General features: G+C 41.9%; 1 protein-coding gene across 2 annotated transcripts in view; it reads right to left on the bottom strand.

Annotated features, from left to right (window-relative positions):
• CA8 (carbonic anhydrase 8) overlaps nt 1-16,305 on the bottom strand; it is an 85,931-nt gene extending 69,626 nt beyond the window's left edge. The window contains exons 1-3 of one of the 2 annotated variants that reach the window (XM_041769365.1): nt 16,105-16,305; nt 14,975-15,166; nt 4,781-4,905 (exon numbers count right to left, since the gene is read on the bottom strand). In XM_041769365.1, coding sequence (XP_041625299.1) covers nt 4,781-4,905; nt 14,975-15,166; nt 16,105-16,204 — 417 coding nt within the window. In that variant the 5' untranslated portion in view covers nt 16,205-16,305. The remainder of the gene's footprint in view (nt 1-4,780; nt 4,906-14,974; nt 15,167-16,104) is intronic. The other variant, XM_041769363.1, reaches the window with a different exon arrangement.
• Between the last annotated feature and the right edge of the window lie 7,345 nt (nt 16,306-23,650).

Genomic DNA, 23,650 nt, shown 5'->3' with positions numbered 1-23,650 from the left:
AAGAGTTATTTATTTATTTGAGAGACAGAGAGTAGAGGGATGGGCAGAGGGAGAGAAACTCAAACAGATTCAGTGCTGAGCATGGAGCCAGATGTGGAGCTCAATCCCTCAAGATCATGACCTGAGTTAAAATCAAGAGTCAGACACTTAACTGACCAAGCCACCCAGGCACCCTTCTAATTTTTTTTTTAATTTTACTGCGCCAGCATAAAATCTGAATGCCTGGGAAGCACTCTGCCATAGAAGTATGGAAGTAGCAATTCAAGTGTAGAGATTAATCATAATTTCTGAGAGTTATACAGACCACAGAGTAAGGCTACCTCGAAGCAGCAAAGAAGCTGACAGTCTTCTGAGACAAGTGACAAAAACAAAATATACAGCCTGAAAGCTCAATGCGAACCTAAATACTTAGAAGTTCCTCTATCAGTTAGGTTTGTAATAAAAATCAATATGAATGGAATAAATCCAGTGGGATGGCAGATGCATGCAGCACACTACTGTGAGCAAAATGACAAAATTCAGAGAGCATTAAAGTTGGACGTCATGAGCTATGGTATCTAATGATGTCCAAAGAAAATATGAAGCTTCTGCAGCCCCCAGAAGGACCAAGACACAGGAATTAATTTGACTGGATCTCAGTCTTATCTTAAATCAACAACCTTCTACTCCTCTTGCCATCTTGATTAAATAGCTCAATGCAAAATATCTGCATGTTAAATAAGAGAATTCCAGCCGGTAGACATGACTCAGACATTTGTAAGAATATAGTTAATACATGCAAACCCATTAGGTTTTCAGGTTAACAGGAAGAAAAATGCAGCACAATTTATTCTTCTCTTGCTAAGGCACTGTCATGTAAGCATAAACCCGGAATATTAATAATAGGATTCAGGTTTACAAGATGAAAGCACAGTGAGAATGTCAGATGCCGTGAAAGCTTGTGCGTTTCTCAAAACTAAAAATCGCAGGAAGAAAAAACAGAAATGGCACATCTAATCCATCTTGCTTAGCAAAAGAGCAGCAGTTTAAACTGTTTAAAGTCATAAACTGTGTTAATTTTTTAAATGATGTGGGTGCTGACTACTAGCAGTATCAAAATTATATTCAGGATTGCTTTTACTGTATTTACAGTTTTAAAAAGTTGAGGGAGGCTCATGAATTACTACCAATAGCCATTCCTGTGCCACATATAACAGACATGGTAATTATTTCTCTGCAGAGTTTAGTAAGCCATTCATTTAAGTTTAGGTGAAATCAAGTGAAATACGTAGAGGCACCTGGGTGGCACAGTTAAAGCTTCTATCTTTTGGTTTTGGCTCAGGTCCTGATCTTAGGAACGTGGGATGGAGCCCCACGATGGGCTCCGCACTCTCCAGGGAGTCTGCTTAAGACTTTCTCTCCTTCTGCCCATCTCCCACCAAAGGAGTAAATAAATCTTTAAAAACAAAAAGGAAACATGTATACATATGAGATTGGAAATAATAGAGTTAAAATGTAAATACAATATGGAAAGAGTCTTAAAAAAAATTTTTAATCACATTCCCAAGGAGGTACCTACTTGATTCCCCTCACTCTCCACTATTCTGTTGGCAATGTCCCTGTGTTCAGTGTGACCCTCGAGGGCAGTTCAGACCAGGGGACCAGTGGCAAGTTCCCTACTTAGCTCCATGTCAGCAATCTCATTCCCTCCTGGACTATGCTACGGAGAGTCTCTCTTCTGTCAGCACACCACATGAACCATCTCCTCCCTAAAACCCAGCCCAGGGGCACCCAAGTGGCTCTGTCAGTTAAGTGTCTGCCTTTGGCTCAGGCCTTGACCTCAGGATCCTGCAATCAACCCCCATGTGGGACTCCCTGCTCAGCCAAGAGTCTGCTTCTCCTTCTGTCTCTTCTCCTCCCCACCACTCATGCTCTCCCTCTAGCCCTCTCTCTCAAATTAATAAATAAAATCTCTAAAATAAAGTAAAATAAAACCCAGTTCAGTATTCACAGCATCCATTAAAACAAAACAAAATAAACAGAAAACACGTGCCTATAGATCTCTCCTTGTACTTCTGCAAAGCCCCACATTTATGCACTCAGTACGGCACTAAACAAACCTGGGATGATGATACAAGCATTTTCTCTAGGACTGAATCAGGGATGATCTGGGATAACGAAGACCACAAATATTATTCATCACTTATTTTGGAAAAATTACAGCCAGTAATTCCATTATCCTAAATATAAATATTTCTACAGAAACAAAGCCTATCAGAGTCTAATCTTCACTCAAAACAAACCATTACCTGTGTTTAATGGACCAGAGCAGGCAAAACGCCACCAAATAACAGGACCAGCCTGAGCATGTGGTCTGGAAACTCTATTCAACCACAGAGCAAAGAGCACACACCACTGACTCACGTAATCTAATTAAGCTTTCCCAAGGCTGTAAATTCTGTGTGTTGCAAGCAAAGCCACTAAAGTCTCATCCGGAAGTTGTTGCCTACACGATTACTCCCATCTCTCCGTAAATTTTTTTATGTTATAGTAGGTCTTTGAAGACCAGTTTAGAAGAGATGATGAAAGATCTTTCAAATCCAAAGCAGCCCTGCCCACTCAGTGTCCTCCTCCCCCACACCTTGCCCTCCACTACCCTGCAAGTTGAACGGTTTGGGACTGTTTTGTGTCCTCTCTCCTTTCTGACACGTCCTGGTGTGCACTTTTCCTTCTCGTGCTGGTGGGGATGGCACAGTCGCCAGAGGTGACACAGAGATGGCATAGAGGTGTTTTAAGTCAGTGCAAGTAAGACGATGCCTATAGGCACTGAGAAAAAATGCCCCCAGGGTGGTAACATGTGAAGGCCCAACCTTCCCCAACAAGACCTCAATCCCAATCACAAGGCCACAATCACATACTCGGGTGCTCCTCAACTTAATGCAGTTTCCCCTCCTTCGCCCTCCTATAAAAGACATTTAATATTTCACTTTTAAGACTCTAGTCTTGAGGCAGCCTGAGCGGCTCAGTCAGTTAAGCATCTACTTTCAGCTCAGGTCATGATCTCATGGTCCTGGGCTCCCTGCTCAGCAGGGAGTCTGCTTCTCTCTCTCTCCCTCTGCCCTGGCCCCCCATTTGTGTTTGCACGTGCTCTCTCTCAAATAAATAAACAGAATCTTAAAAACAAAGACAAAAACAGACTCGAGTCTTTTTAATAAAAGGGATATCCTGAGATTTCAAAGGGATTTTCTTAAAGTGTAATTAAAGTAACATAGAGAAATACTTCCTCTATCTTCGTTCTGCGAAGTATATGTATCACTCCTGTGAACTACACAGTGATTTCCAGTTACTGAAATGGAACTGGGCACGGTACCTAGCCATGCTCAATCCCACGCTTCATTAAGGATATGGGTACTTGAGAACTGGGAAGGAAGACAGGCACTCCAGCATCCCCCCAAAATACACTGTCAAGTGTCACCAAAGTGCTGTTTCCTGGAGAGAACTGCAGGTCCTTACAGAAAGAGGTATCAACATAGCCTGGACCAACAGCAACATTGTCTGAAGTTCACCAACATGGATAGTCTCTGAGGTACCCAGCTATGGACTAAATGATGGGTGTAAAGAGAAGAACGGGAGGGAGACTCATCTTAAGGAGCTGTTTTAGTCAACGTCAACCGCTATAATAAACTACCACAGATGGAGTGGCTTATACAGACATTTATTTCTCACAGTTCTGGAGGTTGGGCGACCCAAGATCTGATGCTGGCACAACTGATGTCTGGTGAGGACCCACTTCCTGCATGGTAGGGAGTCACCTTCTTGGTTGAGTCCTCACATGCAATGAGCAGGGAGGAGCAAGCTCTATTGGGACTCTTATAAGGGCACTAATTCCATTCACAAGGATTCCACCCCGTGACCTCATCTAACCCTAATTACATCCCAAAGGCCCCACCCTCTTAATACCATCATATTCAACATATGCATGGAGGGAGGGGTACTAACACTCTGGTCCATAACAGGAACCCAGAGGATCAGTGAGAAAGACACTGGGGACACTAAAAGTTACAATCCATGAGTGCCAAGGCAACAATCTGTCAAGCAGACTGGGCACAAAGAAGAGAGAGAAATTAATTCTGCTTAGGGGAAAGGACTCAGGAAAAGCCCCACAGAAGAAATGATACTTCAGGTAGGTATCGAAGAAAGAACAGGAATTGACTAAGAAGGTAAGCAAGCAGTGAATTCTTAGACAAAAGAATGACTCTCTTAAAATTTCTGTTTCTTTCTCTCTCTCTCTCAAAATCAATCTCTCTCTTTCTCTCTCTCCTCCTCCTCCTCCTCTCTCCCTCTCCTTCTCTCTCTCTCCTCCTCTCTCCCTCTTCCTGTCCCTCTCCCTCTAATTGCCTGGGGCGATTCAAACCAACTTACCAATTTTAATCAGAACTAAACTAGACTTTTCACTAATGTTGACAACCGGTTTGCAGTTTATCATCTATTCATAGCATCTACAAAAATGACCTACTGAATTTGCAAAGGCAAAATTTTAGAACAGTAACAATACTGAAATGAAAATAGTGTAGATTACCTTTATGACCAATCACCCTTGTGCATTCTCCAAACTCAACAAAGTCAATGGGCAGTGTCATTTGCTGCCCAAGCATACATTTCCTTAAGCATTTGTTATTTTAATATAAACTGGTAAAATTTAAATGCTGTGCTTCTACTTCTAAACTAAACCGTTCTCAGCAGATCGCTGAATACTGTACATGAACAATAAGATTTTCACAAGATGATTTGTTATTCTTACCTCCATGGGAAAAGCTTTGAAATTAACTGTGTGCTCAGAACCACGCTGGTTTTCTCTCCCCCAATGAAATCTAACTTCATACAGTTCAAATTCATGCCCTTGAGGCAATGGACCTCCTGATAGAACTGAAAAAAGAAAGTAAGTTCTGTTTAATTAAGAGAAAACATATTCAGCAGTACAGCATTCTCAACACGGAGCACATTTTCGGCCAGAAAGATCTCGTGAGCTCTATAGATTACATTTATGTGCCCAAATAAGAAATATATTCTAACTGTGGGATGCGTTTACATTGTCCTATTGATACAGTAGAAGTTTAAAAGCTCTGAAATACTTGCTAATATTGCATACCATCAACCTCCTGTGTGTTACAGGTAAAGGAGTGGTCAGAAAACACACAGCACTTAATTCTCCCTGAGGCTTACACTTAGCACTGCTCAGGAGACAAGAACAGGGTCTGGTAATTTGCTATCGACCTATCAATAAATTAAATTTTGTTTATAGATCCCCCATGTGTACCATACTCTCAGTTTAGAGAATAAGTGTAAGCTAACAAAGTCACCCATGACAAGAATGCTTACACCAATACGATTTTTAGACAAAGAAATCACACTTAGCGATTTCCCACTTAGTACCCCAGAAATGCAAATGGAATAAAATTACAGTAAAATATTAACAATACTTAAAATGTTAACCTTTGGGGGAAAAAATGTTAACATTTTGTCCGACAGGGCCCTGTCTCTATTTCTCAATTCCGGATATGACCCAGAACTTTGTCCCAAACAAGAATAACTCTAAAGGAGGATGAAAAATACATTTGTGTAAGAACCCGTCTTGAAGCAATAAAACACTTTCCTAAGTTAAACACTTGCCGATGTCAAGGAGAAAAACCTCCTTTATGACAGATGATCCACTTTGACACAAATAAACGTTGTTTGTGTTCTTCCTACAAAAACTTCATTCCAAATGGCACCAGCTAAGAATTGTAAGTTCTTTTTAGCCAAGGAGCTGACAAAATTTATCTCCTCCCCCAAGAATCAGTCTCTGAAAGAGATTAGCATTCGCACTTGGGCCACCAGTGTGGAGGAGGCAGTGGTACCCCAAGCCGAGCACTACCCAGAGGGACAGTCCGCTTGTCCATCCCTATTCTAAACCTGAGAGGATTGGAAATTGGTGCAGCAAAATTTATTTGTTTGCCTGGTTCTTCATCTCATTCCTTGTTGCAAAAAGAATTTAAGGTTTCTTCTATCAAGTACCTGTCATACAGCCAGAAGACATAAATTAGAAAAGCAGAGGGAAAAGGCAGACAAGAGACAGAAACAGATGGAAAAGTGAAGTCCTTACAAAAAGTACCCTCCAAAAGTTTGGTTTGAAGCTTTCTATCAGCCCAAAGAAGAAAAATAGTACCAGCAGCAAAACACAATTAAAATTTTCCAAGGGTGTAAACCTCACATCTAAGCAGAAAGGTAGTGAGACACGTGACTTTTAGGGTAATACTATCTCACACGATTTTTATGTTTTCTTAATGCTTGGTCTTATTTTAAGTTATACAACAAATCAGAGGGGTCAGGGGCACCTGGGTGGCACAGTCGGTTAAACACCCAACTCTTGGTTTCAGCTCAAGTAGTTGATCTCAGGGTCTTAACTTCGAGCTCTGCATCAGGCTTGGTGCTCAGTGCAGAGTCTGCTTGAGATTGTTCCTCTCCCTGCCCCTTCCGCTTGTATGCTCAGTCTCTCTCTAATAAATAAATAAATCTTCAAAAAAAAATTGGAGGGGTCAGTCAGTCGCCATTACCACAGAAAGGGGAGGAAATGTGGCTGGGATGGGCTAGGATGGACTTCAGGAGCCTGGAACTCCAATCTTCTGACCCACATCTCACACTTAGACAGGACATGGAAGTTCAGATCTCCGTATCCGTGAGCAGATAAAAAACAGTGAGTTCTTTAAGCCTGGATTTCTAAATTACAGTCCCTCCTTTGAGTACTACACTTCATCCTACTTCCCAAAACAATAAAGAAAAAAAAAAGTAAATACATGGATCACACAGGTTTACAGATATCCCAAATTGCAGAGCAAAGGCACTGCATCTTCTCCAATAATCATCCATACGGTGGGTAAAATGCTTTTATTTCAACCAACATGCCACAGTTTGTGAATAACCTCAAAAATCACTCCTTTCCCCTGGCTGCCCAATGCTGGTCTTAAGAAAAACCAGGAAGAAAAAAATAAAAATAAAAAAAAAAAAAGAAAAACCAGGAAGGAAGTCCGGACTGTTCCCACTCCCAAAGGTGGAATGTATCCCACCTCCCAAACCAAAAAGAATAAATGGGAAAAAGCTTCTTATACATCCCATGCCACACCCCAGCCTGCATCATCAAAACTCGAAAACACACCCCTCCCCATGGCAGCCAGGCCTGACCTGGGGCTTGGGGGCCGGTTGTCCAACACTCTACTTTCAAAAGAAGTTGGAAACTGTCTTAGAGGAGGCTGAGCTCCACATTACTGGGGAAAGAGAAAGGAGAGCATTGTGAAATGAAGCACGTGTTAAATGGGAAAGAGGATTTGAAAAATCTTTGCCCCAAACCTCTTTGTAGGGTGCACACACACACACAAGCACACAGTATTTCTGAGCTGTTAGAGAGCTGTCTACCAATACCTTCCTATAGAGATGGAGGAAAATGACCTTGACAGTGATTTCAGGAAACCAAAATACAACTCCCATCTGACTGATGCCCAATATTTCTTTCCTAGGAATGAAGCCTTTAGTATAGAACTTGAGGACCGAGCTGATATATTAACTGCCCTAGAAACTCAAACTGTGTGTTGAGTTTGCTGATCTTTGTGTTGACAGGAAGCAGTGCCAGGCCCACTGGGTTTCCTGTACTCATCCTTTCAACTAATATTTTTATACCAGGTACCGTATTAAATGCGTAAGATACACTGAATTTGATAAAACCAACAAAATTCACTAGCCTTATGGATCTTACATTCTATTAGAGTGAAATGAAAATTCGCACATTTATGAAGATCAAGGTTTTGCTGAGTGGTATTTGGTCACTACCTGGCAGATTTGTCAGCCATGATGCCATTATGTTTAATAAAATTATAATGAAATAAGATCCTCACGGGTCTTACCCTCTGTCGGGTTGAAAATAAACACAAAGAAGGCAAGCATTTTGCCCAGGCCTGGTCCCCAGGGAGAGGTGACAAAGATGCAGCCAGCAATCAAGGCTCTAGGTACCTTTCCCTTTGCTGCAGATGAACACTCCAAAGTTAAACCACACCGAAATCGCAAGGCTGTACAAAGCCATAAAAAAATAACAAAATACTGAATTCAAAATTTTATGAGGTGCCAGCTAAAAGCATTACCTGTTCATCTCCCAAGAATGATTGCATTTATAGACCTAAAATAAATAGCAGCTCTGTTTTACCCTTTTGGCAACATCCTCTTAAAGTATTATTCTCCCTTTTCACAGCTTATTTTTTTTATAGGGAAACAACTAATACTAAAAGGGGTACAACTTTTCCTACATTTATGAGTATCAAATTTTGCTGAGTGATATTTTGTCACCATGTGGCAGGTTTATTAGTTGTGATGTCATTGTGTTCAATAAAATTACAATGAAACTCCCACTGATGACAACGCCACATTTCCTTAGAATAACACACTTGTGAAAAGAATATAAAATAAACTGATGCCACTGCCACTGCCTGCATTTTCTTTAATGTTCTTTAAGAGGCATGGCTATTATGCTTGTACATATAAAAAGAGCTCCTTTCAAAAGCCTCTGAAAAATCTGAGAACCCCATAAAGACACAAAATACAGGCATTTACCTAAATCTAGCTAAGCTTCCACAAGCCTTTGCCGAAAACAAATTTGCCAGGTAGTTCGAAGGCTGCTGATCAAGGCTTATTCCCCTCATTTCATTTGAGTCCAACACTTATTTTAAGATAGACTCCATGCCCAGCCCTGTGCTGTCCACCAAGGATTTTTGTAAAAAGAAGGACACAGTCTCAGTGTCGGCAGGGCATTCTCAGTGCTTAAGAAACTTAATACTGTAGTTTAAACAGATTACATTGGGAGCAGTAAGGGAAAGTGCCAAGGAACCAGGAGGGCACCCAGCAAGGGCCATGCCAAAACCAAGGGGGCATTGGAAAGTCAGAGAGGACTTTCCGGGAGGAGATAACTAAGCAGAACTTGGAAAAGTAAGCTAAGAGAAGTGATTAAGTACAATCATCACAGAAAGAAGGGGCTGAGAAAGGCCTGAGTGTGCTTCAGGAAAATAAAGGTAGGCTTTGAGATGTGAGCACCAAGATAAAGGACTTGCAGGCTATGCCTAAAAGCTGGAGTTTATTACACAGGGAATCACCAATAGCTTTTAATCAGACAACTGATATTTTTTGCATTTTAAAATATTACTCCCATATCTTCATGGACGGTGGACCATCAAAGGGCAAGCCTAACTGGTTGGCTGTCATAACCCAGGCATGGATGGTTAAGGCCAGGAGACAAGAGTCCTCCAGAGCCATGTCTCCGACATGGAGGGAAACTGTTACTGGTCTGATGTGTCCCCTAAATGATCTAAAGACCCAAACAGGTCATTCTTGATGGATCTAAAGATTTTATAACCTCAGTTTAACTTTTAAGGAATCCAAAATGTATTCATAAAACATTCTAAAAGTAGTATAAATTAGTCCTTCTAAAAAAGCATTTGAGATCTTAAAAGCCGAAATCAATTATTTTACTGTCTTTAGTTTTTAACATACGGTTTCATTTCATATTGAAGAACAAATATCATCAACTCCTCCCCAAGAGTATGGGGAGGAGGCCAGTTAGCCTGAGTCTATATACACAAAGTGAAGCAGATTAAGGCACTTGTCCAAGGAATGCAAGACCCCCAAAGTTAGCTAATAATAAGGACAATCATAAAGAAATTCAACCCTGATATCTCATATAAATAAGCAATACCGAGCTACTTCCTAAGTGAAAATAATTTTAAGATATTTTTGACTTCATCTTAAAATCAGCAAAGCTATTAAGAAGCACTATAAAAAGTTGTCACGTTTTGGGAAAAAAAAAAGGTATGATTAATAATAAAAGTAATCTAGCCTAAATTTAATATTGAGAATTATAAAAGACCCAGAAATAAAATTGTCTAATTAGGGTTTCTATAATAAGTTACAGTGAAGGGCACAAATGACCTATCCTGATTAGCAATTTCTCCCATTCTGATGGGTCCATTAAAAATGGCATTACCCTTAACACCCTGATGGTAGTCATATGGAATGACATTCCATCGCAGAAGCTTGGCCAGTCTCACACTTTCTCATGACTTAAGTATCGAAACCACTTAGACCAGAAATCTATAGTTATATCTTTATATTTAAGCTATTCTTTATACCACTGTAATAATGTTTGATTTTTTTTTTTTTTATGATAGTCACAGAGAGAGAGAGAGAGAGGCAGAGACACAGGCAGAGGGAGAAGCAGGCTCCATGCACCGGGAGCCCGACGTGGGACTCGATCCCGGGTCTCCAGGATCGCGCCCTGGGCCAAAGGCAGGCGCCAAACCACTGTGCCACCCAGGGATCCCAGTATGTTTGATTTTTATTTGAATACTTAATGTTGAGATTGCAGTGGTACAGCGATTCACATCTTGCAGAGAAATTAAATAATTTGGCAGCCCTCATAACATTTCTCCATACTCAAGGAGACACCAGCACCTGGAATGTGATGCTTGGCTCAACTCCATGTTAAGAGGCATCCTTCACCTTGAAATATGTTCAGAGCAGAGGGTGAAGCACAGTGACAGGATGGGTCCGGTCACAGGGTCTCCACCCCAGTGCATCCCTCCAATGGTTTCCTCCTCTCCCCTGTTCCACATAACCAATCACTGACTTCCTGTGGATAGCATCTCAGAAATCTCACTGTGTCATCCCTGCCTTTCCACAGCACTGCCAACACAACAGCTCCCACTCTCTCCCAGATCCCGCCTTATTCAGTAAAGCCAGGTTAATTTTCCTAAAACAACATATTTTATAGGAGGAAAAAAGAAAGGTTATACCTTTCAGACTTGATTCAAGATCCCTCATGAGTTTGCTCCAACACAACCTCTCCATTTAAACCTTGTGTAACATGAATCAATCTTTTCTTCCAGATATACCTCAGGATTCACTTTTCCTCATCCAATGTTTAGACCTTCCCATATCTGTGTCTTTCTTGCTTATTGCCCTCTCTTCCCATATATTCCAATATTTCCAATCCAAATACTCTTCACTCTTCGGTGATGACTGCAAATGCTACTTCCTCTGTCAATCCTCCCCTAATAATGTCACCCAAAAATAATCTCTTCCTGTACACTTATCTTTCATAGCACACCACTGTAACCTTCTTGAGGGCAGGTTGTGGGCCTGATTTCTATTTACCTGATTCCAAAGCCAGTAACACCTTGCAGGAGGTAAAACAAAGATTGCCAACTGAATCTTGCAAGCCAAAGAAAACCAGTAAAAAGAGCCAATGGGCATTTCTAAGTGAAAGAAGTCAATGTAAGCTTCCAACTATATGACATTCTGAAAAATATGAAACTATGGTGATAGTAAACAGATCAGTGATTGCCAGGAGATGGAGAGGAAAGAAGAACCGATGAGCACAGAGAATTTTTAAGATGATGAAACTATTCTGTAGGACAGTATAATGGTGAAGACATGTCATTACCCATTTGTTGAAGCCCATAGGATGTACAACACCAAGAGTGAACACTGATGTAAACTGTAAGTTTTAGGTGACAATGATGAGTCAACACAGGTTCATCAGCTGTAACAAATGTACCACTCTGATTAGACTCTTTTGCCTGTGGCTCAACAATCAGAATGCTGAGAGCCAGGTGTGAGGCACCATATCCCTTTCTCCAGAAAAATGGATAAACCTACAAAAGCTCCTTCTACAACATGGCCAGATTACATAATCATGTTACTGTGACATCCACCAGACCTCAATCCCTGCCCAGGTGCACAGAGCCTCTAATCCAATTTTTAGACCCATTCCTAAATATGAACAAAGAGCCAAAGATAAGTAGACATTTGAAAAGAATAGAAGGAAAAACCCAGAATAAACCGAGACATAAAGAGAAAAGAAAAAAAGCAATACAGAAAAGAATGGAGAAAGAGTCTGCATTTATGAAGTAAATACCAGAAGCTGTACTTGAAAAACTAAAAAAAAGAAAAAAAAAACCACAGAATAAGCACAACTTTTTTAGAAGTTAAAAATGTAAAAGCAGAAAATAAAAGTTTAATAGAAAGAAGCTAAGGAAATCTACCAGGAAGTAGAACAAAAAGACAAAAATAGGAGCTATAAAAGAAGAAAAAAAAGGAAAAACAGAAAACTATCAATTAAATAATGCTAGAAAATTTCTAAGAGATGGAAGACACAATTTTCCTGAGGAAAAGGCCCACTAATCACCCAGCACAGAGCCATATTGGGTATCCAAACATTAGCCCTCACATGCCTTTCTTCTCAGTGAATTACTTCAAGATGAATTTTAGGAGGGAATAAACCAAGAAATTCCCTGAAATGAGGGATTAACCTCAATAGTGGCTGCACAGCATCCAGGAAACATGTGATTGGACTCGAGAGACAAGTAAAGGGACTTCCCAGGCATAAGGTCCAGGGAGCTGCAGGTGATAGGGCTATAGGGCAGGCCTAGAGATCAAAGGGAGAGGCCTCCAGAGGGAGGTGGGAAGGACCAAGCGAAGGAAGGGAAGGGCTTCTCCACGTAGCTCTGCCATCTGTCAGAGTCTGGAAATAAAATCATGATAGATAAATAAGAAATTAAATAAAAATGCATTCACTCCAGAGAAGAAAAACTCCATGTCTTTTAATAAAGGTAGTAGAATATAGTCCCAGCTGGAAACAACAGCTATGTCATCATAATGATAAAAGTACGATTAATTTAAATAAAAATTATCATTTAAGTATACAGGGACGAGAGAGGCAAAACCACAATGGGGGAAGGTAATAAGAGAACCAGCCTAATTTTCCATAGCAAGGAGTTATGACATTTAGATACCCTATATGTCAGACATGACAGTATGAACATATCCATAAGGGATGGAGACAGGAGAAACAGCTCAGAGTTGAAAGTGGTTGTCACCAGTGCAAAAAGTTTTTTGCGGGGGGGGGGAGTGGTAGGAGATGGGGGGTGGGACCTAACCAGGATAGAGAGAAACATATAGTACTTACCAGTCAACTATTTAAATTGTGTTTATATTCTATTTTGATAAAATTAACACTTGAATTAAATAAATGAAGGGCAGGATGTTCAGGGCTTGCAGACTACTCCTTTGAGAAGCTTAAATATCCTAGGAAAATAAATGGTCCAGGCACGGTATTTTTTGTTACTCATTTTTTAAGTTTGAGAAATACTGAAAAGGCGGAAACAACAAAGAAGAAATTATTCCAGCAGCATGAGGGAGACAGGACATCTAAAGGGGCAAGCTGTCTAAGGAGGCAGGAGTAAGGGGTCTGGAACATGTGTATCCAAGTTAGGCTGAGACAGACAAGAGACCTCTTCCCTACTGGTCAGGGGTGGAGGACAGAGGAGACTGCAAGGGAAAACCATATGATCAGAGAGTCGAGGCACTGCTAGATAGTCTGTTTTGGGGATGAGAGAGGGGGCCGAGGAAAATCATGAATGTTTGAGAAGGTACCAGAAGGAAATGTTAAATTCAAGTTGGTCGAGTTAATTGGATCCTAGTGCGGAGAGTATTTGTACTCAGTCATTCCTCCATGCTTCCATATTTCATAACATTTTCATAACATTTTACACTAGTATTTTAAAGGATTGTATTCTCACTAAACTATGACTCCTCAAGAATAGTCTTACGCATTTGTATGCAACCAATACCCACTCACCATGGTGCCTGATGTGAAATGCATTTTTGTTTTATAGATACATAAATGTTTATTTCCAGAAATACAAAGGCATGTCAACACAACAGTACACATATATTACGTTAATATGCTTTTTATAAGCCAAGACAGCCAATATTTAATAATTTAACTATATAGTTTAAAAATAAAAATAAAGCATAATGTCCCTGACTGATAGCTCCCCCACAAAAAAAAAATCTTATTTGAGTTCAAATTTACAACTGAACGGGTCTCTCTTTGACTCCGTAGAGTAACACCTAGAATCTGTTTTGGATGATGCTCATACTTTGAATACAGTCAGAACATCAGGGAAGATTACATGATTCTATGACTAGCTCGTGGATTCTAAATTAAAGTTCAGGAACATTCACAATGAATTTTAAAAGAAAAATTCCATAGTTGGAAATCAATGACTAGTCTGTTTCAAATAATAAACCTAAAGATTTTATGGTTTGAAATATCAAGTCATTGATTCAGAATTAATTTAAGCATAGGTGATCTCTGTTCAATTAGTACTTTCTAGTATTTCAACATACTCTAATTTTATATTCTGTCCAAGAGAGAAATCCAACAATTCACTAAGTATAACATTAATTCTAATTTTCAAAAAATTCTTCTTTCTTCTCCTCTACATTTATGCCAATTTCCAACACCTTTTCCACAAAACATTTCAAATCCATGTCAAACAGGCTCAAAGGAGAGGAGAGCTAAAAATAAATAAATACTAATATGAGTTCTGTTGGCCATTTCAATCTTTAACCAAGTTTAGAGGAGATTTTTGATTGCTCTTAGTTAAAATTCTTCTTGCCACGTTAATATCGTAGAGAAAATTAATTTGAGAAGTCTATCTGGAATGCCAGATTATGTCCGTAAATCCTGATCTTTAGTTTTACAAAGTAGTGAAACAGAACATTATCATTTTCTGAATGAATTAAACTAATAAACAGTTTAGGACAAAATACAGATTAGTACACTTGCATATACTTTTCCTCAAATCCCACAAAGTTTAAGTTGATCAACTAAGGTTGTTCCAACAACATCATATAACACAGAACCACCAAACTACCACCGTCATAATTTCATCCTTCTATCCTTTCAAAAATGTTTTAGAAATTAATTCCAAAAAATGCATCTTATAGTACATTAAGCTATCCTGATAACGGTACCATGTTTATTCTACCTTTAAAGTCATACAAGCCAAATCAATTCAACAGCTCCAGGAGGACTTCGAATTTACAAAGCATGCAAAAGCATCTTCTAATATACCTGATTTTGACTTCAGGATAACCTGAATGGTATGTCCATCGTTGGTGACTTCGCAGTCTCGGCAGACCACATAATTTGGGGAAAGGCGGACATCCAGCAGCGAGGGGTCATATCTAGCTTCTCTTGAGTTTAAGTTGATGGGAGACTGGTATTCCCCATTAGCATCAGGAAACACCAAGCCCCACTCAACACCTAAGCACAAAATGAAGCAAATTTAGAACAGGTTTTAGAAAGTTGCAGTAAGATTTAACATGGAAAAGCTAGTTTAGACACTGTCTATGATCCTTGACATCGTTAAAGTCGTGACTATTGTCTGTTTGTAGGTGAAACGTGCCAAATGGGTGTGAATTTCTGCATTCATATTTCCAGCGACCTAATACCACATACAGAATCGTGTGCTAACAAAATATTCCATTTGTATGTGTCCACGTGGACGTAATAATAATTTATGACCCTGGGAAGTTTAGGTCATCTTTAAGGGATCGAAAAAGAATTAATAGTTCCACAACAATTTCCTCTGCCCGTTCGTTCACCTACTGGGAAATAGCTGAAACTCTGACTTTGCTTGATAGGAGCCAAAAACCGTGAATCTGGGGCTAGTGAATGAACGAACACCTCTTATCAGAAGTGCGCATTTGGAGCGGGCATATGCATATACGCGCACACGACACGTCCTCAAAGCAGGTACCTACATCCTCTTGCCATATTTCATGATCAGAGTCATCAATTCCACATTTGTGTCGGCGGCAGCACCCCCAGGGGCCAGACCTCTTGAGAGTCCTGCATGGCCCGGGGTCCACGTAGCCGACACAACTTTTTGAAAAGTCCACCCACCCCCTCCGGGCCAAACCCGCTGATTCCGCTGGCGATGCAGGACCCCTCCGCGCGGGGCGTCGCCAGCATCCTCCGCCCAGGGCCGCGGCAGGAGGCCCCCGGCGGGCGCGGCGAGGAGAGGCGAGGCGAGGCCGGGCTCCCGGGGCGAACCGCCGCCCGCGATCCCCAAAGGGCCGGGCCGGGCTGGGGCGGGGGGACCGGGCTGGGGGGGGCGCGCGTGGGGAGCAGGCGCGCGGCGGCGCACGGAGCGGGGCAGCCGCGGGGACCCCGGCCACCCGCCCGCCGCGGCCGGTTACCTTCCTCGTAGCCCCACTCCACCCCCTCCTCCTCCTCCTCTTCATCCTCCTCCTTCTCCGGGAAGGCGACGGAATCCTCGATGAAGCTCAGGTCAGCCATGGGCAGGCCGAGGGTCCCCGGGGCGCCCCCGCGGGGAAGGTGCTGGGGCGGGAGTGCGCGGGGGGCGCGTCCCGACACCCGGGGAGCGCGAGCGGACCGCGGCGCGGGCAGCGGCTCCCGCGGCTTATAAACCCGGCCGGGGCGTGTCTGGCGCGGGAGGACCCGCCCCTGCGCTCCGCGGCCCCCGCGCGGGGCTGCACCGGGGGGAGCGGCCCCGGGCTCCCGGGTACCCCGGCCCTGGAGCCGCGCGAGCCGCCGCGCCCTGCCTGCGGGGACCCCCCGCCCGGGCTCACCTGCCCCCGGGACCCCAGTGCGCGGGCCCTCGACCCGGGGCTTGCCACCTTATCTGCTTTCGGCTTTACTGCAGGAAATACAAAAAAAAAAAAAAGAAAGAAAAAAGAAAAAAAGAAAAAAAAAAGCCGACGGGCAGGTCCGGGAGGAGAGAGATTCATTGCCACCGGTAAGAGAAAAGAGAGGGCTGGAAGGACCGCGCAAGTTTTCCACTCTGGATTTTTATCACCGGCTATTTACTTTACAGTTCGTCCTTAGAGGACAGTGGAAAGGAGCATGGAAAAATTCCCGAGAAACTTGCTCTTCCTAAAACACGTAAGACAAAATTGTTTTGGAGAAGTAGATACTATTTGGGTTTTGGCTTTTTGGATTTTTTTTTTTCCCATTAAAATTTTTTTTTTTTTTTTTTTTTTTTTTTTACCTGAAAAGCAAGAGGAGTGGAAAGCAAAACAGAAAGGGCGTTTGGTTTTAGCTGCGGAGCCTGGGTGCTGCTGCAGGCACAGCTTGCTGTGTACACAGTTCCCAAAGGCCTAGTGAAATCGTGTAAATAATGAAATGCACACATTGCATAACAAACAGGAACTTTCCCGATCAAAGAGGTCGCATTGTTACCTCTTAAACATGTACCCAGTGACTTAATGCCTTCTGCCCCCCCGTTTCAATGCGTTTGAAAAGCCCCAAGCTGAAAACCCCTGAGCAAGTTTACTCTGCATTTTTAGAAGGTGTATATACGTAATAAACTCAGATTTGGACCTTAAGCGAAATTTGTTTTTATATGCTCCGTGCACGCACCAAAATGTCTGTTAGCAGTTCGAATAGCCAGTTCCTAAATCACACCATCTGTATGAATGCTTAAATCCTTAGAGAGGGATGGAGATTCTCCTCCTGGGGATTTTTAGGTTCTGTGCTCCTAATCTTCACTGCCTGCTCAGCCCTCCACTTTTTAAAAAAGCCACCTAACAGGTTGTTAGAAATTAGCCCAGAAAGAGAGTTGGGATTGAAGGGGGGGGGGGGGGGGGGCAGGCAGCTCAAATCACTCAATTCTGACACTTTCTGGAACATTCGACAAAATAGATGAAAACTATTGGTCAGCTTTAGCTTTGAGGGTTCTAAGCATTCACTAAAAAAAAAAAAAAAAAATGTTTCCCCTTAAGATAGAGACTAGAAAGTCTACCATTATGAGGACTTGAGCCACAGTCTAAGGGAGATGAAATTCATTCTTCACTCACTGCCTTTTGGGTGTTGTTTAGTGGATACCCTCTCTCCTCTGCTCCCTAATAAGCCTGAGATTGACAGAAGGGTAAGTCTACCCTAAAGCTATCATTTTTAAAAGTAATAAGCACTACCCAAAGTATTAACCATTTTTATTGAAGTTCTTCTAAAAGGAACATTTCACTTTTCCCATTGCTGAAAACTTTTTCACAATCTTGAAGTTTTCATTAAAGTCTCCTTCTAGAAGGATATTCACACATGAATCAAATGCTGCAGCTAATGGAATCTGTAGAAAATAATAAAATCATTTTGCCACCCTGAGCTCATAAGCAATGTCCATTCCGCTCTGCCCAAACATGCATAGGTGCCAAACTGCAGCCATTGTGTGACCACCAATTTCGTTTAAAATATCACATGAATTATAGAGATGTTTACCAAACCAGAGGACAGCAAAATTACCCTGGCAGAAAAACTCAACGTTCCATGAGTAAATGGTGTGCCATATTTATAGCAGACAGGCAGAAAGATTGAATTATCAATATTGAATTTTGCAGCTAATGGGCCATTTTGTATATAGCCAACAATATATCACTATTCATAAATTCAGTTAACTACTAGACAAACATATGTTTACCCATATTTGTTCTTTCTAAATTATTCGCCATCATGTGTATAATGTAGCTCCCCACTGTAAGGCTAGGATAGCCTACCCAGCAACATATGAACCATTCCACTATGCATCCAAGTATTCAATTAACAGCCTTAATTGCTTTGAGACTGTGTGCTTCAGATTTCTGCTAATTAACAGCACCTTAAGACCTTCTCTTCTCAGGTCCCTGTACTATATTATCACTAAAGATGGAATTTCTATTTCTAGTTATTATAAGATATCTGTCACTATAAAACCTAAACACACAGACCGAAGATATAGGCCAATTCTTTGATTTATAAACTAGAACAAGCACACCTAAATCTAATATCAGAGAATCTAAAAATATCTGTGCTCTATATTATGAACACAAGTACTCCACATATCCCTGTATGTAATTTTTAAGATATTTCAACCTAATATCATATTCAATTCCTTAAATTCACTTTATATTGCTCACTTTTAGTGTTTGCCTGAGGTCAAACCACATCAGCAGAGGGATACTAAGAAAATAGAAATACCTAAAAGGGACAGACTGATCTAGATGTCACAGGGACGAAGAGACACTAAGATTGCTCCCCAGCATCCCTAACTTACACATCTCTCTCCTCCCAATCTTTCCCCATCTTTTCCCAACCTTATGAAGGCTTTCTTGTGTTGGTGAGTTTCGGCCCTACAGTAGTCATGAACAATTATTATTTTCTTCTTGTGTGCATCTTATGCTCTGGGAGGACCTCAAGGACAGAGCTAATATATGTATGTCAAACGGCTTCTAACCAGATTGCAAATTTCTAAATTTCAACAATGAACTATATTCCTTCACATGCAGTGCTCTGCATTGTGCACTGTGGGAGACCCCCCCAAAATGAACAACACCCCTTCTGGCTGCAAGGAATTCACATTTCTCTTGGGATTGGGAAGGGGGGAGTGAATAAGTAACTATAATAAAGGCAATGTAGTTAATAGAGATGCAAGCACCATTATGTCTAAGGAAGATGCAGTTCATACAGATGGGAATAATCAAGAAAAGTTTCTTGGAAAAGATGACTTTTAAGGCAAATGCAAAAGGATGAGTAGGATTTAGAGGCCAGTGAATGAGCAAACAGCATTTCGAGCACAAGTAATGATGCCAAATACATGGAAGTGTGCTCACTGTGGATCCATTTCTCCACAAAGTACCTCCATGACCTGCCAAGACTAACCTAGATTACTCAAAAAAACATGGGCTTCAGTAGGATTATGTCTGAACTAAGACATTTCTTTGGTTTTGTTTGTTAGTCTGATTTTTGTTTTGTCAGTAAACACATTGTTAACCTTAAAAACAAAGCAGTCAGCAATTTTTACAGGAAAAAATAGAATTACTCAGGAATATCAGAGAACTGCAATTCAGAACATGTAAACTACAGCAAACCATAGACAAATCCAACACATAAAGGAGAGGGATATTATTTTATAGAGAAGAAGGAGGTTGGAAGGGGTCGTTCATCAGAGAAGAGCAAGAGTTCAGGGTGATAATGGTTTCTCATTAGCAGAGTTGCAGGGGTGGCTTATTTTTTGTAGGAGATACAATGGACGTCATTCTCTATTGGGAGGGGATTAATTAATAATTCTTTGCTGCTGACAATTCTTCCTATTACAGAGGTTTGAGAGATTAGGCTCCCTCTGCTGTCTCCCCCTCTGGCCTCCCAACTCCATCTGAGTGAGGTTTCCCTTTATTAAATTTCACGATGTCAAAATTTTCATTATGTACATTTTGATTTCTGAAACTTTCAAGCTTTGCTTATAAGGCAAGACATTCTGATTCTTTTGTATTTTTTTTCTTATCAGATGATCTGGTCTCATACTTTGCCTGCTTAAAGTTTTGTTTATGAATCTACTTTGGTTTGACCTCTTCTCGGGCTTTGTCTTCCGAACACCAGCTTTTAGTTTTCAGGCTTGGTACAGCTGTAACAGATTGGTTTTATGTTCCTGCCATTTGCTACCCCTCTCTTCGAGATCATACTTCACTGACTGACCATAGGACCCACTATGATCAACTAAATATGGGTAGCTATGCACAAGCCACTTCTTTAAAAAAAAAAAAAAAAGATTTATTTATTTATACATAAGAGACAGAGAGAGAGAGAGAGAGAGAGAGAGGCAGAGACATAGGCAGAGGGAGAAGCAGGCTCCTTGCAGGAGCCAGATGCAGGACTTGATCCCGGACTCCAGGATCACGACCTGAGCCGAAGGCCCAACTGCTGAGCCACCCAGGCATCTCCCCCCAACACAAGCCACTTCTAATAGAAGCCTCAGGAGTTGTCATGTGGTTCTGCCATCATTATTTGTTCCTCTGTCCCCAGATTACACAGTCCAAGAAAAGCACTGCTTCTTCAGTCAGTGTGGATCCTGGCATGAAGAAGACTCCTTGATCAGAGCCATCAGGCAACCAGGAGTTGACATGTTATGTCAATGAGAAGTTTGGTTTTGTTTGTTTGTTTTAATTTATTTATTCATAGAGACACACACAGAGAGAGGCAGAGACACAGACAGAGGAGAAGCAGGCTCCATGCAGGGAGCCTGACTTGGGACTCGACCCCGGGACTCCAGGATCAAGCCCTGGGCCGAAGGCGGCGCTAAACCGCTGAGCCACCCGGGCTGCCCAGTAAGGCTTTGTTTTATAAGCCGCTGAAATTTTGGGATCGTCTGCTAAGCAGCATAACCTAGTACAACCTCGCTGTTACAGTAGCTCATCAGGTAAAGGCCAGTTCAAGGGTAATTTTCATTTCCTCAAGTGCTTTTTTCATCTTTTTCTTCAGCTTAAAAGTACCTCTCTGGCCTGCAAGGAAATGAAGAGTCTTAGGCAGGGCCCTTATCCTACCTCGTGAAGTTTTTAGAAGCCCTTGTGCTAGGTAGGATCCTCACAGCCTTACCACAGGGCGAGAAAGCCCTTATCCATCAGAAATCCCCGTCTGCTCTAAGTAAACACGTGCCAAAACTCTTCACTTCTCTGAGATCATACCACTTATGTACGGGGCCCTACTTCTAGCACCAAAATGACAAAGGCTACCATTGGAACATGGGATCATTATAGTGAGGCTTCTTAAATCTACTTTTATTAGGAAGCAAAACCTCTAGAGGACCCTCCTAGTATTCTGACAAATGAAACCCACTCTCAAGTGATTAAAGTGCTTCCACATACCAGGTACAGATCTCTAGTGCCAAAATTAAGACCGTGTTTGAAAATGCATTTTATAGTCATCCCCTCCAATCGACAATGAGCAAAGGATTCCTCTTATCCCTCTTTGTATCCCCCACATAACACATGGTAGGCACTTAGGAATTAGTTTCCCTGTGCCAGCAGCCATATGGCGACCTGATTAGCCTTTATAAATATATTAGTGCAATAAAAATTATGATTACCAAGATAGAAGCTTTCAGGGTGCAGTGGGACCAACAAAAAAGAGGGAGTGATCAAGTTTACTTGGTGGCAGGTGTGTCAATAGGGGCTTCATTAAGGAAGTGACATATAAACGGTTTTGAAAGATAAGTGCTCTTTTGCCCACAGAAGGCAGGAGGCAAGGAGGGGAAAAGGACATACTAGTCAAAAGGAGAAACAACAAAAACTCAAATACAGAAGCCAGTGTGGCTTCAACTTTTCTTCTTCTGTGGTGTTAGTAGTAGGTTTTCGGGATGCCTGGGTGGCTCAGCAGTTGGTGCCTGCCTTGGGCTCAGGTCATGATCCCAAGATCTGGGGTCGAGTCCCACATCGGGCTTCCTGCGAGGAACCTGCTTCTCCCTCTACCTGGGTCTCTTCCTCAATCTCTCAGTCTGTGTCTCTCAGAAATAAGTTAATAAATCTTGGGGGGAAAAATAGTAGGTTTTCTATGGTATTACCAAAAATGTAAAATGTCACGTTCAAATAATGTCTATGTTTGTGTTAGTGATCTCTTATTTAAAAAGTCTCAAAATAATCTCATGACAGAAAATAAAATACACAGTAGATAATATGCTTAAGTGAGGACATAGTATTGACAGAACAATACTAAAAATGTCTTGAGCCCTCTTTGGCATAACAAGGAAATACAGTGGCCAAGTTAGAACAGTGCCTTGGCCACACCCATACTTTAGTTCCCACAGCAACTAGACTACCTCTGTCTGCCTTGCAGCATGCCATTTAGCTGTAGAAGATAGAAGGAAGCCTGTTAGGCAAGATGACAAACAAATTCACAGGAAAGAAAGAATTTGAGCACTGTGGTTGTCTCCAAAGATGGCAGCCACAATTCTTACTCACCTGTAGGCACAGGCCACTCTTCCATTCTAGGAGGAGGCTCTTTCCCCTCCCCTTAAATCAGAGCTGGCTTCGTGACCTGCTTTGTCCAACAGACTGTTGGTAGAGTGACCCTGTGCAATTTGGGGCTTAGCCTTAAGGAGGGCTGGCCAATTCCTCTTTTGCTCTCAGAAACCAGTGGTCACAGATGAAAGCCTACTGCCTTGAGCCCACCATGCTGTGAGGAAGAGCAAGGTAGGCAGGTCATGATGGGTGCAGGAGCAGAGAGGCCCAGGCGCATGCATAAAGCCCTTTGGGACCTTCCAACCCAGCTTAGCTACCAGCTGAATGCAGCCAAGTGAGTGACCCCAACTGATACTATGTGTAGCAGAAAGACCCTTCCTGTATTTCTGACTCAGAGAACTGTGAGAAATCATAAATCATAAATCATTGTTGTAATCCAGGAAGCTCTGTAGTGGTTTATTTAGCAGCATGGATAACCGAGACAAGCACTTGCCGATGTAGCAGATGCTTTGTAAAGCATGCATGTCCCATGGTGTCCATTTGCTCACTTTCTCAGAAGAGTTTCAATATCATCTCATTTTCAGGTGAGAAAACAAAAGGCTCAGACTTTTGGTCTCTTTTGAGACCAAAAGAGAAACCAAAAGACTTTTAGTGGTGAGCGACCTGAGGTCTGTCTCAAAAACCTATGCTCTGAGCTGCCAAATTAACTCCTTTAGACTTGGTGAACTCAGCTAATTTGCACCATCACCATTACTGGGAAAACATGAGTTGTAGGAACTGGTAAGAATCAAACACCAACTGAAGTGCACACTCCAGCCGTGTTGCAGCCTGCCTCTCAGAAAACTGGGAGATATGCTGGACCCAGTCTTGGCAGCTGGGGTCAGGAGGGTTCAAAACAAGAGCAAAGGGGATCCCTGGGTGGCTCAGCGGTTTCGCGCCTGCCTTTGGCCCAGGGCACGATCCTGGAGTCCCGGGATGGAGTCCCGCGTCGGGCTCCCGGCATGGAGCCTGCTTCTCCCTC

The sequence above is a fragment of the Vulpes lagopus genome, chromosome 9, assembly GCF_018345385.1.
Source record: "Vulpes lagopus strain Blue_001 chromosome 9, ASM1834538v1, whole genome shotgun sequence".
NCBI classification, from domain to species: domain Eukaryota; kingdom Metazoa; phylum Chordata; class Mammalia; order Carnivora; family Canidae; genus Vulpes; species Vulpes lagopus.
The sequence above is the reverse complement of the archived record's forward strand: the minus strand, read 5'-3'. Positions and strand labels throughout refer to the sequence as shown.